This window comes from Sycon ciliatum, chromosome 5 (genome assembly GCF_964019385.1).
Source record: "Sycon ciliatum chromosome 5, ocSycCili1.1, whole genome shotgun sequence".
Taxonomy (NCBI): Eukaryota; Metazoa; Porifera; class Calcarea; order Leucosolenida; family Sycettidae; genus Sycon; species Sycon ciliatum.
This window is the reverse complement of record NC_088647.1, coordinates 27,922,762-27,940,576: the sequence shown is the minus strand read 5'-3', so window position 1 is coordinate 27,940,576 and position 17,815 is coordinate 27,922,762. Positions and strand designations below refer to the sequence as shown.

At 47.0% G+C, this 17,815-nt stretch overlaps 1 protein-coding gene across 1 annotated transcript; it reads right to left on the bottom strand.

The window, feature by feature from the left end:
• Positions 1 to 770: 770 nt before the first annotated feature.
• LOC135818235 (macrophage-expressed gene 1 protein-like) lies at positions 771 to 16,164 on the bottom strand. The gene is made up of 16 exons (XM_065331592.1): positions 16,080 to 16,164; positions 15,948 to 15,997; positions 12,284 to 12,546; positions 11,625 to 11,791; positions 10,778 to 10,915; positions 10,039 to 10,278; positions 8,606 to 8,766; positions 7,329 to 7,488; positions 6,527 to 6,622; positions 5,807 to 5,945; positions 5,198 to 5,334; positions 4,135 to 4,378; positions 3,893 to 3,963; positions 2,904 to 3,176; positions 2,413 to 2,450; positions 771 to 1,879 (listed from the first exon to the last, which is right to left on the bottom strand). The coding sequence occupies exons 3-16, from the start codon at positions 12,525 to 12,527 to the stop codon at positions 1,567 to 1,569; spliced, it is 2,421 nt and encodes an 806-aa protein (XP_065187664.1). The 5' UTR covers positions 12,528 to 12,546; positions 15,948 to 15,997; positions 16,080 to 16,164; the 3' UTR covers positions 771 to 1,566.
• Between the last annotated feature and the right edge of the window lie 1,651 nt (positions 16,165 to 17,815).

The window sequence follows — 17,815 nt, the reverse complement described above, 5'->3', positions numbered from 1 at the left end:
TGAAAGTTAAGTAATATGCGCTGTTGTCCTTATTGTTCGTGGGCGCCTCTCTCGCTTCACTGCTATCATACGGTATTTCAACAGTAATATAAAAATAAGGCTATGTGCTAGGGTAACCATGTTGCCTGCAGAAAATTCCCAGAACCCAGTACCTAATAGAAGCACACGTACACCCACACAGCCCTACATTGGGCACTGGCTGGTTGCTAGTCCATTTACTGGCCACTCTGTCAGTCGTCACTCTGTGAATATGTTAGCTGCTCCCGGCTAATGATGCCCCCTCACACCGGAACACAGGGGTTTTATATGATTGGATAATTTATAGAAGTATTCGACAAGAATGTAGACAGAAGGATAACAGGACAACGACAATTCAAGACTAGACTACAACTTAAGAACAGAACAGAACTGGAGACCCACTGGAGCATGCGCTCTTCTATATGTGAGTCTCGTTGCCAAGGGGAACGAGCGGGAAACACGAATAGTGAGTATACAGGTCGTAGCATACATACACCTATTACAAATACGAGAAATAGGGAATTGAGAGCGCTCGACCCTAACTGGCCTAGGCATGCATACCATACATGTCCGGATCTGTGTTCACGCCCCAAAACCACACGTGACAGAATCTGACCCGGAAGTGTTTTTGTTCTCCACTCTTTTAGGACGCCGCAGAATAACAAAGAGAAGCACAAGTGTACCGGACCGCCATGACTACCGGTACCATGGCTACACACATAGACACATGTTTTCCAACTCTCGTACGGCCGTTGGAAAGCGTAAATTCATTTTATTTATTTATTTATATATTTATTTCTGCACCTCGTGGCATATCAAGACAGCCAATTGAATTGAGGAGAGGGTGAGACCAACCACGGAAGAAGAGAAAAAAGAAAATGAAGAGCACGTACACAAAGTGGGAAGGGATTAGCAACTTACAAAGCAATGGGATGCTCAGCGAGCTATGCAGCGGAAGTGGTGACTGTGATTGATTTACTGGGAGATACTGAAGTGCTGTCTGACGAGGGTACGAATTTGGGCATATCTGGAGCTTGTTTAACACTGGGAGGCAGTTGGAGCCACGTGGAGTAGGCGGAAAAGAAAGGGGAATTTACGAATAGGGTAGACCTAGCTAGGGGGAGACGAACGCAGCTTCGGGTGGTGGAATTTAACGGAAACAAATTATAATTCCGCACGGAAAGTATAAGCTATAGACAGTATGGACAGTGGAAGAATGAACAAGTCGGTTACGGATACATTCTTGTCTGGACATACGGCAACGTGGCAAGCGATACTAGATTTACCCTGCGTACAGACAGGCGGACAGAGAGCTAAAGCTGGCCACTGCCAGCCACTATTGGGTTGAGTGCAAATCAGGCACAAATGAAGCAGAATTGAAAAAATATATAGAGAGCTCACTAACGCTTAACTAGTGCAGGTGCCAAAGAATTCCGATAACTCCAAGGATAGGTAGGTGCAACAGCTAAAAGACTCAAAGTGAAATAGGTTGCCCTTGCCTTTTTCAAGTTGTGAACATTTGGCACGAGATTTTAGGCATATATGTACCTACTGATCAGGAGCAGCAGCGTTATTTCCGACAACGCCTTCCTGATCATCTCCATGTCCATGGTGATGGTGTCCATGGTGATGATGGCGGCCGTGGTGATGGTCGTGCCCATGGTGATGATGGCCGCCCGGTCTCAAGTGCCTGTGGCGGATGAAGATGTAGAGAACGGCGACAATCACGATAACGACCAGCAACGAGACGATCACCACTGCCACAATGATGCCGGTGTTGGGAATCGGCGAGGAATCATCGGAATCGCTCGACAATCCAGAATTGCCCGACAGTCCGGAATCGATCGACAGTTCGGAAGTACTGTGTGCAGTGGAGAGCAAGACAGAAGGAAAACGTCCAGCGTGCAATAGATATGAGAGAAAGAAAACAATCAGGCAAGTACATGTACATGTACCCATTTGGCATTTGACTTTGTACTCAATTGAAAACGCTCATCTCTTGTGTGGTTCTTATCCCTACAATGACTGAGCGAATGACTCCCTGATTGATTTTCAGCGCAAGGTAATCCATAATGTGCAACCGTAGATAGCTGAACCACACAACACGAGAAAGACTTAATACTGAGGGATCTCTTTTTTAAACGTTTCGACCATTCTTATACTCTTCAGTCTTCAGAGATGTTCCTTTCATTATGTCTTTCTCATTCTGAAGAGGATATGGATTAGTCGCGACTAAGGCAAATTATCGGCATCTGCCAGTATCACCTCCTGCAATTCTGCAATCTGCAATTTTGAAGTATGTAATGAAACTTTCAAGCTTTCCTGGTATGCCATTATCGGTATACTGAAGTAGATGATACACCATGGAAGAGAATCTGTATTCCGCGCACTCACCTGTCCAATCGCTCAGGCTCGATACGGGCTATCACCTCCTGCATCAAGTACAACAGCAGATAGAAAAGTGGTCAAGAGCGAGTATTTCCTTACAAAGTCACACATGAACACGGTGATCACAGGTTATCTTTGAGCAAACCATATACACCGTATTTCGCAAGGTGAAGTCCGATTTGAAGGTCAAGAACTGACTTCAAGTGTGCTTGCTCCCTTGCACTCATCTTGTGCACATGACTGTCATGCAGGGCAGCCTGAACACATTTGCACAGTCCCGACAAAACAGCACGCATTTTCACTCACAAAGCAACTGTTCAGTACATGGGGTAGTGGTCTACCAGAGCAATCACACTCAAAATATTTGTGAGTGAAAAATACGTTTTTTGCACTCTTTTGCTACGCTCAGCCGTGAAAATACAAAACATTTACAGGCCAGAACCATGTTCCACCATTCCATAGCAGCCACAGTATTCATGAAATGTTTTTCGCCGTACCTTCTCCCAATCTCCGGAGGTGAGGTTCTTGTACCATGCACGCCCTCCAGGTCCTTGGATGGACTGTGTGTCGATGGTGGAATTGCTGGGCTGCGGGTAGGCCCTGCCGTAGGGAGGACGGTGCAGCAGGATGGTGGAGTCCGATGCAAAGCTGCGCACCTTCACGCAGTAGTACATCTCGCAGCCGTTGTTCACTTCAGCCAGGTGCTTGACATAGCCAGTCGGACAGGTCTTCGGCCACGCGCTGGAACCAGTCAGCTTTCCAAAACCAAGCTGTCAAGGAATGGACACACAGTATTAGTACACACAAGACAACAATAATGACTGTCATGAAAACTGGAACACCCAACTGCTGATCTGCTTGAAATGGCACAATTCACCAGTATGCATACAGAAACCAGAGTGGGCTATTCTCAGCACCAGGTGCAGAGTAGCCCAGTCTGGTGTGTTACAGGAAGCTTGCGTTCATTTTCCACTTTGTACAACCAGCAGCACTGCATGACAATGACTATTTTGTTGATGCTCAAAAATAACGATGATGGAAACGGGATTGCTGTTGATTCATTTTCACGGAGTTGAAAACTCTGGTTATGTATTCCTCGTGTGTTATCACATTACAAGAAAGCAATGTAAACATGTGACACTGATATAGACGCACACACCCACGCACCCACACACAGGCACCCACACACCCACACATGCCCCCCCCCCCCCCCACCCACACACACATATGTGCACTCCCCCCCCCCCCCCCCACATAAACAAACATACATGCAACCCCCGCCACATACACATGCAAGCACAAACACACATGCCTGCAACCCTCAATCGCCCCCCCCCCCCCCACACACACACGCAACCCCCCCCCCCCCCCACACACACGCAACCCCCCCCCCCCCACACACACATACAGCGTTACAAATGCCTATAGCCATGTACACATCCACACAAGCACTGCACGACCATCAAACAAAGAATCAAGCACATACCGTATCCAGTGGCGTTGGATTGCCTGGGTCAACAAACACAAGGGGGTTGCCAGCCTGACAGCTGAAGAATCCTGCAGGACATGGGAGGTAAAAAAAGCAAATTTATGTTTAGGGTTTCAATTTTGGAAAGTTAAAGTTTCAATTTTTCTCACACTTCATCACACCATCCAAAGTTTTCAAACCACAATTACCATCATCACAAATGCCAGGAAAGAATGACACGGCATAGTGTATTAACGTACCTCCAAACTCCACTGCTGTGGCTTTGGTAGCGGATGAAAGCGTGCTGATGCACATTCGCAGCGCGAAACCCATTTTCAGGGCATAGTAGTCGGCTGGGCACGATTCACCTCCCGTGGCCGGGTTGGCACGACGGTAGGTATACAAACCACCGAAGTAGTATCCACTCGTTGCCTGAGAGCCGACTCTCACGCACCAATGCGTTTGATAGATTGCCGTGGCTGATTGGAAGTTCTGGTTACAAATCTGTACAGAGCAAGGAAGACCGTGTATCTCAGCCCTAGCTGTAGTTATGGCTGTGGAAATCAGCTGCTACGGATGATGTCACAACTCCACTACACAGTGCGACTGCAGTGCAACATACCTTAGATAGAGCATACCCCGGATAGATAAATCCCTGGGCAGGACATACCCTAGACACAACGTACCCTGGATACAAGACACCCTGGATACACCATACCCTGGATAGAACATACCCTGGATAGAACATACCCTGGATAGAACAATCCCTGGATAGAACAAACCCTGGATAGAACATACCCTGGATAGAACATACCCTGGATAGAACAAACCCTGGATAGAACATACCCTGGATAGAACATACCCTGGATAGAACATACCCTGGATAGAACATACCCTGGATAGAACAAACCCTGGATAGAACATACCCTGGACAAAACATACCCTGGACATAACATACCCTGGACATAACATACCCTGAGTACATCATACTTCGGGTACAATACCGTATTTCCCCGATTATAAGTCGCACATTTTAACACTAAACTTCATTCCCAACAAAGGGGGTGCGACTTACAATCTAGCATGACATACTACTGAAGTGAATATTATTGAAACGATATGAAACGGACCTGAAAATGGGGATGCAACTTACAATCAAGTGCGACTTACAATCGGGGAAATGGGGTATACCCTCGATACAGCGTATCCTGGGTATGACATCTCCCCCATTTCAACAAGTAGAATTTACAGTTTTACACCTGCCAAGACATGCGCATTTCTCATGGCAATAGAGTACAGCAAGCGAGGCCATCAGCAACTCACCCTGCGCGAGCAAATCTGATGGTTCTGGTAGCCGCACGTGTAGATCAGCCTCTGACACTTGGTATTGGGGTAGTTGATGTTGTGCGTTCCCGTGTGCAGAAGGACTGAACCGTAGCCTGCTGGGCACGAGTAGTCGCCTGCACATCAATAGAAATGAAATGAAAAAAGGATAAACATCAAGCTAACGGGGGATTGACAGGGCCGGACTATACCTTGCCCAAGCACGAATCCTACTCGACCCTGTTCTATAGTGCTACTATTGCAGTCAACAGTGCAAGAAAGGATCCTCGATCGGGCACGAGAAAAGTGATGTGACGTTGAAAGTAGTCACTGTGGACACGAGGATTTTGTTATCCCCACATCTGTTATTCACGAAACTGAATATATCACACAAGGCTGCAGCATGGATTGGTGGTTATCTTATGGAAACACAACTAAAATGCATACATCCTTTTTCATGACTGGAACATATTACCCTTATCATCACACCAAACATAGTCACGAAACATAGTGCCCCCCCCCCCCCCCCATTCCCCTCCAATCGCACACAGATAAAACAGGAGAGGGTATACAAATAGATGTAGGTGGGGGGATGGATGAGGGCATTACCTGTGAGCGGGTTTTTCTGTTGCAGACCCTCGCACACATGCTTAGTGTCGGTGCCCTGGACACTGCAGGTAACGTACACCCCACCCAGATGGTACGTGTTCTTTGCCAGAGTGCAAAGCGAGGTATCGGCAAGGTTAGCCTGAAGAAACAACGAACACATGGTAGCAAACAGGCGTGAGGAGATGTACTTGCATGTACAATATAGGAAAATTACACTCAGGGAGAGTTGCAGCAGCTCGAGAGAGTTCTTGATGCGTCCAAGTGCAGGGGACTTAGTGCTGTCCGATGGTGGCCATTGCGTGAAGCTCCGAGTAACAGCAACATTGCTTTGCTCTCCTTCTCCATGCCCGTAGCATTCAAATTTGGCAGACATGAGCAGGGAAGACTCGATTTCCACATGGCGAGCCACACGCGCATTCCTACTCCGCCGAGATAGCGGCATTCTAACTGAAGCAGACATAAGCGCCACGTGATACTGAATAACTTCTGATGCATCAAACCCGGGAAGGCTGGCCAGAAATTGTGCAACAAAAACTGCTCTTATCTGACAGAACTGCTCTCGTCACAGGGCGAAATCTGTTAGCGTGTATGCTCCGTGTGAGTGGCATTCTGTGGGTACAGTTTCCTGGAGCAAACGGCTTTAAAAAAAGTCTGTCACACCACAGATTATTTGACACTCGAGGTAATTTTCTCCAATTATCATCTTCTTTGCCGGCATACCTGGTAGTCGAAGTTGAGTGATTTCGTGTCGAGACAACCGGGATGTGTGTTGTAGTCAATGTAGGCCTGGGCAATTCTGTCAAGGTCGATCGCCATCTGCACAGGATGGCAACGAACAGTATACACGAGCACAGTGTTCAGACGAAGCTACCAAAACAGCGGGTCTTCACTAACAAACTATACACATATTCACACCAGGAACATACCATATTTCCCCCGATTATAAGTCGCACTCTAATATAAGTCGCACCCCCATTTTCAGGTTTGAGCCATATTGATTGGGTACATTGACTTCAGTAGTAAGTCATGCTCGATTGTAAGTCACACCCCCTTTTTTACCCTTGGATTTTAGTGTACAAAGGTGCGGCTAATATTCGGGGAATTGCGGTAATCAAGCCCCATCCACAATTTTATGCAATAGCCCCCGGAAAATGGGTGTTTTCATGCATTATTGATACCCGCCGCAATGGTGTAATTCCATCGAGTAATTGTCTAGTAAAGACCAGTTGATGGTTGCAATTCAAACACACCTCCAATCAAAGACAGTATGATTTCATGCAGGTTGAAGTGGGTGGCTCAAACACTCCATGATAGACATGATTTTTCAGGATTCATTCAAGGAAGGGTAAGGCCTGATGCATAGGAAACTGGGTTTGGACGGAAATCCGTCCGACACTGGACTAAACAACCATATTTGTAGCTGATCAAAACTGGATTTTAGACCAACTCTGGCGGTTTTGTCCTCTTGGCAAGTGTTTTAAACGTTCAGAGTGTAAAATTCAGCCTGGCTTGAGCCACTGACCCTTCTGACAATGGGCGCTGGCAGTTCGGGAAGCGTGAACTCCGAGATGAGTTCTTGGATGGGGCTACCACTCCGGTCTATGGTGACGAGATTAGCAGGCAGTCCATCTTCCCACTCGTTGACAAGCATTTCCGGCCTGTAGGCTGGACCGCCGTACGTTCTGCACAGAGAAACAGCAACGGATGGCAGCCGATAAGACGTACGGTCGCCTCCACTTACATCGAACTCGCATAATAGAAAATTCCGTGATGTAGCAAACCGCTATCCATGTCCCAGTTTGAGCCCAGAGTGAAAGTGCACTTCTGTTATAACGAACTTCGTCTATGAAGAACCAAATATCCTGCGCAATGGTGTTCATTAGATCAGGAGTCGATTTCATGTATTACGTGTGGTTTTTTAACACATGGCTCAGTTCTCCAGTAGGGTGGTTGCACATCTTTGTCATTCAACAACTGAACTTGTGTAGAAAGCAATCATGGCATGTGGACTGGAGTTGGAACCAAAATGGCTGTCCTGTATGGTCATGTGAGCGATGTGAAGCCACTCAATACACGCACAGCACTGATTCAGATGAAGAGACTCGGTTTTGAGCTCGTACGCCCCTTAATTAAAAAAGATACTCCACCTCAGGACAGCCTGCAACTTTTGATCTTGCTAGGACCCATCAGCAGAAAGCAGAGTGAGTGCTTGTGCGCATGACTGGCATCAGGGTAAAGTTCAATGAAAACTTGTAGAGCAGACCTGCTCTTTCCAGATCACACTGCAATTGTATCAAACCCACTTTTATTATACGGTTTTACAACATCCTGTACATGTACATATGAAATGTATTTCCTGGAATGATGAAAATGAACTCGAAAAGTACAGAGCGGAAAGAGCAGGTCTGATCTGCACCACCGTTTCCATGTATGGAGCTACCTGAAGCCTTCCCACTCTTACTTAGATACTCTAACTTAGATAGAGTCGGCTAAAACAAGTGATCTTCGGCCAACAAACGAGCGCATTCCCTGCTTCCGTGTCAATACTGTACCAGACAATGGATGATGGTACAGTGAAACTTGTCAAAGGCGACCACTCGGAAAAGGCGATCCCCTGTCCAACAAGACCACTGGAACCAGAATCAATGGATGCTATTTCCAGTCAAACGACCCTGGATAAGGAGACCGGTAACAAAGACCACATTTCGAAGGTCCCTTGAGCGGTCGTCTTAGACAGGTTTCACTGTACGAGGAAAAGAATTAGAAACCATGCTTTAGACATGCCCAGCTATACAGTACCTGGTAGTGGATTGTGTTGTGTTGCCACTGAACTGGGTCTCGACTGTTTTGTTCAAATTGAAGTTGAACTTGAATCCAACCTTCGCGACAAAGTTGAACGAGGCTGCAGCTTCGACTGTTACATCTGAGCTCTCTAAGGCCTCCACAAATTTATTTGAAATCTGCAAGTGTGAAATAGAAAAGGCAACAACACATTTTTGGGGATATCATTTTAGTATACCTGATACAATTAAGCAATCTCAGGGTCGCCAACTCAAACACTTAGCAGCGTCTCTTCGCTATATACGTCACGAAACATGTTCACCAAATTAGCCCTTTTAGTGATGTATGCAGCGAAGACGCCGTATTGAGTACTTGAGTTGATGGACCCTGATGTGTGAATAGCTGAAATGGAGTCTGCAAGTAGACGACTCTATCAATCTAGCTAGTAGAGCGAAATTGGCAACATACTACACGGCTTGTAATGTACGGGCTAAGAATCTCTTCAAAGCTCTACCAATGATCAAGGGATGTAGACAAGCAAAGCGGTCTACTAACTCTCGGAGCTGCAACAATCCTCCGTCCCCCTAGGAGACGCTGCAGTTACTCTGCAGGCATTGAGCAGGCTAAATCACTGCCCTTCCACTTGGTGATCCACCAGCCTGCAGTGCTTTCAGAGCGGGTGAACATGTTGAGCCCTGCAGTACAGTGATGTCTCAGTACCGGTCTCCTTTGTATTTCCCATACAAAAGGGGTATGTTTGCGGATGAATGTCTCCTTAGCTGGTAGGAGTTCTCAACTACAGTGTTAACATGGCATTTGTGACTCAACACGGGCTTCACTAGGGAGGTGTGTTTTTTTTGTGTGTGAATGTGTCCAGCACTGATATTAGTTATGAACTACAGTTGAAATCTGATAAGACGTACCCCACGGGAAGCAGGAGACGGTGCTTATCATCTAAGGTACTTCCTATCCAAGTCTGCTTCAGTATAGATCAATACCTTTTATCAGTACTTTTGCAGTGAAACCTGTCTAAGAGGACAGCTCAAGGAAGCTTCGAAACGTGGTCTTTGTTACCAGGTGGTCTCCTTATCCAAGGTCGCTTGACTGGAAAGAGCATCCCTTGATTCTGGTTCCAGTGGTCTTGTAGGACAGGTGGTTGCCTTGTCCGAGTGGTTGTCTTGACAGGTTTCATGGTATTAGTACTTCGGAAAATGTCCATACTATACACAAAAGTACAGTAAAACCTGTCAAGGCGACCACCTGTCCTACAAGACCACTGAAACCAGAATCAAGGGATGCTATTTCCAGTCAAACGACCCTGGATAAGGAGACCACCTGGTAACAAAGACCACGTTTCGAAGGTCCCTTGAGCGGTCGTCTTAGACAAATTTCACTGTATGTTTTATCAGGGTACGTGCTAAATAAATAAATTCAACTCTAACAGTCTTTACCTGCGATTCTTGCACAAACACGCCACCGGCCGTAGTCGAGCGAATAACGTGTGTACCAAAATCGCGGATGATCAGTTCCATTTCATACTCAGCAGCCGCCGTCATGTTGCTCAACATAAGCTCGCCGATGTTCAGCAGGCGATTCTTCAGCGTCTGGGAGAGCTGCGAATCAGCCTTCACCTCGACCTTGTAGAACTCGTGGCGGATCTGTGTTCGGGTTGTGGAGGATTTCTTGGTCACCTATAGGACGGATTGAACAACAGAGGTCACACAGATAGGCAATGCAATCATTAGTCAGCTCACATCTATCCCTGCACAACCTCCCTGCCTACATTGCATTTGATTCTGTTCAAAGCATTCAAAATGAAGACAGTGCTATATTACCTGTCACACACATGCACAGGGTCCCATGTGGCATGCTGGGAATTACAGCTCTGGTCAAAGACTAGGTTAGGTCGTTACAATGCAGGTCATTTGAACCAAACGTACATGTGCTGAATTGACGTCGAAAGTTTTCTAGGGAGTGCATAATTATGTCCCTGTACCCATCACGGGCTGAGCGCCGGGTGGATCGGGGGGGGGGGGGGGGTGGGGGGGAGGGGTTGAGTCTGCGGGACTCCATAAAATTTTGCATATGTACTACTGGTAACCATATGCACATGTACATGTGTGAGCTAATCAGTTTCGGGATAAACTGGAAGCCCCTGTAGAGATCTGTGGATCCGCCGCGTCCGCATACCTGTTCCTTTTTGTTCTTCTGATAACCAACATCGAAACTGCCGGAGAACTTTCCGTAGGAGACGTCAAGGTGCATTGCGCCTGACAAGATGTCCGTATAGTCAGAGAAATGCCTGAACACTTCAGAGAATTGATGCACCTGGATAGTGAGAGGACAACAGGCAGAGAAAGGGAGCCCACTTCAACCACTTTGAACGGGTAAGTTTTATGTATGAAAGAAGGCGACATGACCTTCACCGATAGCGGCAATGGCAACAACGACAACAGCAGCGGTTACAGCAAAGTCACCGCAGCAACGGCAGCGGCAACAGCAACAGTAGCGGCAACAACGACAACAACAACAACATCGTGAGAATAAAGAATTCAAATTCAAATTCAAACAACAACAGCGCAACTTTGAGGCTATCTCTAAATGTACTCTGCAGTCTTTCAGATGTACTGGGCTGTGCAGTAACCATGCCTGCTAAAGCTTCTCAGACTCAATGCTGCAGCACGCTGAGCTGAAGAACACAGTCATTATCCTTGGAGTGAAAATCAGACGGAGTGATTCACTCCTCGCCATGCACGTCCAAACAATATCAACTACACCGGGAAATATTGGCTCTGAGGACGTCAGAGGATCTTTTCTGGTCAACTTCGCCATGCAATTCTGAAGATCATGAGAGACAAGAAAGTGAGCCGCCTACGAGATGCATCATCATAACGCAACTCAACCAGAGTCATACTATTTCACTGCCAGTCTTAAATCTCATCGCTGTGTGTCCAGCACAAAAATGTACAGGACAGTATGCATAGCACTGAGCACTGAGAGAGAATTTCCGACTTGCACTCAGGCCGCCGCCACGTACCGTGCTCTCCTTGAGCGGCACCACCGTGACGCTGTCCGGGATGACGTACTGCAGATCCGGCGTGGTCTTGCACTGCTTGTAGGACAGCGCGATGGCCTGGGCCATGTTCTGACTATTCAGAGAGTCCCAGCCGTTGCCTGGAACAACGGGCAGCAGGCTCTGGACACCTGATGCGTTGAGCATGCACATGCGCAAACACACAGGCACACAGATGCACAGAGAGACAGACAACCAGTCAGATCGGCGAACAGTGTACTCCGCAATGGGTGCTCGCAGCCAAAACTCAAATACAAACCCCATTAATATAGAATAGCTGTAATTAGAACCAAAAGAATCCTAAATTGACCAGACAAAGTGGCATGCGCCAAGGTGCAGTGTATCGAACATGCATCTATGGATCTAGCGGAATCTTGTCATAACTTTTCAGGGCGGTTTCCACTGCACCATGGGCATCCGGTTAGAGAATGCTTTACAATACAGTCAAACCTGTCAAGACGACCACCTGTCCTACGAGAGCACTGAAACCAGAATCAAGGGATGCCATTTCCAGTCAAACGACCCTGGATAAGGAGACTACCTGGTAACAAAGACCACGTTTCAAAGGTCCCTTGAGCGGTCGTCTTAGACAGGTTTCACTGTAATTTGCTTGCGTCACTTACCTGTAATGGAGGCACACTTGATCCACTCTGGTGATACGTCCCCGCCAAAGTTTGTCAGATTGATTTTGCCGGAGGAGGTGGCAGCCGCGGTGCCAGACGACTTGGACGGGGTCGCCGGTTGAGTCTCGTTGTCCTGAGTGCTCGTGTCCGTGTTGAGGTAGTAGTTGACAACGGGGTCGGCTTGTACGAGGATAGTGGCTTGTAGCACAGTCACTAAGAGAATGCTAGCAATGCACTTCTCCATGGCTGCCTTTTCGCCGGTGCTGGGTGTAATCAAGACAAAATGAATACTAACTTTAGTAAGTGCAGCTGGAAACATTCATTCCAGGGAGAATATAAGTGACGTTGCGACCCCGGCGAGGCAATATTTACAACTGTATTGGGTAGACAGTCCAAAGGAGGCATTTAAATTCAAGGATGTCATCCCTCAGAGGCGAATGATTGACTCATGCACCATGCATTCCTTGTCAGGAGTTGAACACGAACAGATAAAAGGTGTCAAGAAATTAGGGCGGGAAATTGGCTTGTCCCAATGGCAACTGGTGGTCCAAAATATCAGGTTTCCAAGTGGAAAATACAGATAATCTAGATATGCGTATCGTGCCAAAACTAAATGAGTAGAGCTTATTTCTGGTTAACACTGTCCAGCGGCGCATACACTTTTTACAACGGAGACAAATTCTGGGTATATCCTCGATGACTTTCTTACTGTGCAGCAACACCCTTGTCCAACTCTACTAAGGGATGAGGACTGTAAACCTTTGCCTATGAAAGTAATGTGAATGATGTCATCGTACATGCAAATTACATCATAGTATATGCTTCATATGGAGTCGAAAGCTCTTATGATGTCATCGTACGGGCATGACATCCATCGTTTATGCTTCATCATGGAGTGGCGAACCGTGACATGCTCGTGATCGCACTCCATACAAAACATCTCACATGATTGCGAAATAGCACAACCACAACATCTAAGAAGAAAGGTAGACCTGAGCCAGCAAGAAAGTTGCTTGGCATTAGCAATGAGCTGCCCAAAGAAATCTAGCGCCCCTTGCTGATACAGTGTGTGGCTGAATCTTCGGAGTGTTCCAGTTTATACTGCGTTATCAATATTGGAAAGTGAAGAACTGTGCATGACACCCAAGTACCGGTAGTTGCGTACTGGATTATTGTCTTGTACACGTGTAAAAATGCATACCAGCAGAGAGGACTGTTTGGGGTATTTCTCTCCAGGGTTATATTTTTTCGGGTACAGCGAACGGGAGTGCAAGGGATCGAGAACGAACTTGGAGGGGGAGGGGGGGGGGGGGGGGCATTCCGGGCATTTATCGTGCTGTTTGCGTTATGCAGAGCTCACTGACTTGACAGTTTGAGCACTCTGGCAAGGTACGTTCGGGCCTGGTTTAAATCTGGCTTTGGAAAATTTATTTTTATAAATTATTTTCCATTGCTACCAGGTTTGGCCTCATTTTCTCTGTGCTGCGCTGATGAGTCCACGAAGGACGAAACAGTTCTGTTTTTGAAACTAACAGTTACTTCCTACTCTAGTGACTCTAACTCACCGTCATTTCCCCAGTGCGGCTTCAGCGTAAGTTCAGGACGGTCCTAAGTGACTTTATGTTGCCTCGAATGCTTTACCACCTACTGGTACATTGAATTTGCTTTCGAAATCAGTCCTTATCTCCACATGAATCCGCCATTCCCATCTAATCTGGCCTTCCCTCTGGCGCGGTGATGGCGTCAGGGCGCTTTTGCTCTGTGCTCACTCAAGCTGGCCACGTAGCGCAGCATACCGGTGCCTGTCTCTGCTCTCAGCATCATTCAAACTGACCTACTCACCAGAAACCAGTCGGGTGTTCTCTAAACACACTGCCACGCGAAGACACAGTGACTTCGTTCGGCTCGACAGTAGTCATTGAAAATAAATTCACTAGCTTCCTTTGCCGTTCGGTCGTTTGAATTAGAGCATTTATAGGGGGGATGAACATGCTTCGATGTGCCAAACTAACTTGGCAAAAATGCAGCGGTTCTAGAACTCAACTGCGAACGTAACGTCGTTGTGTCAGTTCTCAAAAGAGGGTAGAGTGTAGACTACTAGCAGACTACCTCCTGAGTCTACGGTTCTGATCTGGCGAATGGGAATCAACATCGTGACAAATAGAAGATCTACTGAGCTGAGTTTGATCGAGTGCACACTGCCTCGGCGTCTGCGGTGCTAGCATGGGCTGAGACAGTGAGAGACGACACGTCCAATCCGGCGCATGAAATCGTATGTCACGGGGACTTCGCGCTGTTTGTTGGGTAGCGCGGCTAGTCCATGCACCGGTCCGTAGTGACTATTTCTAGTGCTAGTCAGTGTGCCTCATGTTTTGCACCTCGGTGCTAACAGTCAGTTAGTGTTAGCAGATGAGCATCCCACTAAAACAGTTGACAAGACGGACTCAGTTGACGCCTGCTATCCTGGCCTGGCTGTAGCGTAGACGGCTCAGCAGCCTTCTTTTGTCAGTGCGTGTGATATGGATTGCACTTTCAATGGGTAGGCCTCTACGTGGCGTTGACATAGGGCTGAGGGGATGTACCTATATCGGGCAGTGACAAGCAGTTTGGTGCGCAAGGGGGTAGCAATCTTGAGCAACTAGTTTTGCTTGTGTGGAAAACCCTTGGACAGGTATTGCAGGGCAAATAATAGATTCTGAGCTGCTGAATGAGGCGCCTCAGACAAGTATGCTATTTCGGACCACATATTCACCGGCAGATCGTCTTCTGTTTTTGACTGTGGTGCAAAGCTGTGTTTTGTCTGGATTACATTGTCAGCCATTGGCTGGCACAGGTGTCACGCTTACACCTCGGCTGTCTGTTATGCTATCCAGTGGCATTTCGTCCTGTCATATGCAACGAGATGTGTCACAAAGTTTGGTAAGGTCATGGAATGACTTTACCCCCCACCCCCACACACAACCAGCTTTGATGGCCACCTTCAGACTCAACCCCAGACCGCGTCTAACGACTTCTTTTCGTATTAATTTTGTTCCTCTGCAGCACTGTCTGCCTGCCTTCTGGCCCAGTCTGGGTGTGATGGAGGGGACACACACGCCCGTCTACAAGTGTCTGGTCGCTTCCATGATGGCTTCGTACGTGAACCTCCTGATTTCAGGAGTTTTTTAGTTGAATTACCTCATACCAAGACCAGAGTGCTGTGCCTGCGGCTAGAAAGTACAGATTTTTAGGGCCTTTGGCAGAACATTATACTGAAGTTGCACTGAACAATGGGTATATCTAGTACTAGTATGCACAGTATCAGTTAGGGGTCTTCCAGGCATCCCTGCTCTGTTGTTTGCACCCATGTGGAGCAGAAGTCAAGGAAGGGCGTGCCATGAGGTCTGTACGTTCTGCCAATGTCACTGCCTTTTGAGGAAAATCTGCCAATTTGTCGAGCACTATCCGCCTGAGGTTAGCGTGTGGTGGCCACTATTGTACGCACTATCGAGAGCCGCATTTTGGAGTCTTCAAACCATTATTAACTGGCAAATGATAAAAAAATCAGGCTATTTGAAGGATTATTGCGACCATTTCACCAAGTACTGGCAGGGAAGGTGAGCACGTCTATGAATTCACATTGCCCAAGATCCTAAAATAAAAGGAAAGAGACCCTACAGCTCACCTTTCACGATGATTGACGATCGAGGGTCTTGGATGTTTTCAAATCGCAGGCTGAGGAAAAAGAAAAGCACTACATGTATTACAATGACGAAGTATATGTGCCAGCATGATGGCAGGAGTAGGAAACTCTTACAGATTCTCCGACGAGATGACTTTTCCTTCCTTTCTTCGAACCCTTCTGGCAAAGTGTAGAAGGAACTCTCATCGCGACCCTGCTAATAACCGCGTCGGCCCATGTATGTAGAGACTTCCTGCTTAGTATGTTTGCGAGGCATAGCCGGGGAATAGGGTGCTGCATAACCGGGGAACGACGAACAGCATAGCCGGGGTCAGCCCGCTGCATGACCGACTGGGATAGGAGGGTATATGTGTGCTACCAGACGAATTCCACTGCTAGTCAAGGATTCCGTCAAGTGGTGACATCCTCCAGACGGTACACCGGAGGGTTGTTTAGCCGCTAGGCACGACGTCAAGCAGTTGTCCCATCCAGATTGACTCTGGAATCCGATGGCGACTCAGAATAGGCATCACACCACCTTGCACGTTTTTTCTTATATCTGAAGTTGTTTGTGTCAGCATTCATCAGCGTCTTTAATTAAAAGGACTTCCCATTTTCAGCGGAAGTAGACAGGACTTCTACGAGAGGTTAGCTTCCGAGGGCTGCAGTGTTTGCATACATCGTCATCTCAGTATGACTACTTACGGAGGCAGTTCTATCCCGTACGGTACGTTCCATGTACATCTCCCTTCTGGATTGGGAGTTTGTTTTTAGTAATGGTACCGCAGTCACGTCATCAGCCATCCTGCTTTTCATCGCAAACACGCGCAGCGTTGATGCTTTTCAACTTTGATACATTGCAGACGGGTTCAGTTAGGTTATATTTTGCTCCTCAAGTTCTCAATATAGCCGCACTAGTGTGCTAAAGGTTAGTACAATATGCCAAGTTCATGTATGTTGTATACTGCAAGTAGAGGAACTGTTGGATTTGTTGGAACTGTTGCTCCCAATATAGCGTACCTTGGGTACGGTGATATCACTACGTGCTATTCCTGAGATTTAGTGGCCATCCACGACTTGCACGCATTCCATTATGATCAACCAAATTCAACTGTATTGGACGTGTTGGAACCGATTCACCGACAACCAAGGGCAGCTTTAATGTGGAGGTTGCCTCAGTACATTCGGCCGTGGTTTCATGGTTCTCGGCTAACAAAGCGATAATATGGCATGTAGGTGAGCGTTACAATCACTATAATAATTACAGTGAGCATCACCATAATTAAAGTGATGGTGATGCTCACCTACATTTGACAGCAAAGAAATGGCGACTCATCCTTCTCCGCAAAGCTGCCTGTTCCACACTCCATGTCGTATCAGCCGAGCTCACATCCACTGCCACTAGTACCGGTATGTGGACGACTCAGAGAATCTCAGTACCTACTTAGTATACCTTTGTCGAGGCGCCGTTCCGCTGCGCATAACGCAAGAATATTGATTAGAGCGACGTTGTACATGTAAAATCGTCATGATTGTAGTTCTGGCCTCTAGGTCTATCGTTCTGAAAGCATTGGATAGTTGTTTGGCCCGGTCCGAGTGCAAGACTCTTTTTTGTGTTCTCTTTTCCTATGAACGCTACAATGCCACAACATGCACCCTGCCGAGAAACATGTGGAGGTCAGAATAATTATAAACCAAGGCGTACAGGTAGATGTTCATGTAGTGTGTAATACATCTTTCACTACTTCGTTGCTCTAAGAGAGCTCGGATAAATCCCTTGAAGGCAGCAATGCTTGTTCATTTTAGCGAATTGAAGTGCAAAAGTTATACCAACCCACCAATCGCTATGTTAGGCCATAGATTACCCTGAA

Excerpts from the sequence above, each read along its gene's own strand:
- LOC135818235 (XM_065331592.1), bottom strand. The coding sequence starts at position 12,527 with ATGGAGAAGTGCATTGCTAGCATTCTCTTAGTGACTGTGCTACAAGCC. Across the intron at positions 7,489-8,605 it reads ACAACACAATCCACTACCAG|AACGTACGGCGGTCCAGCCT; the intron begins GTACTGTATAGC and ends TTCTCTGTGCAG. Across the intron at positions 2,451-2,903 it reads CCTCCGGAGATTGGGAGAAG|GAGGTGATAGCCCGTATCGA; the intron begins GTACGGCGAAAA and ends TACTTGATGCAG.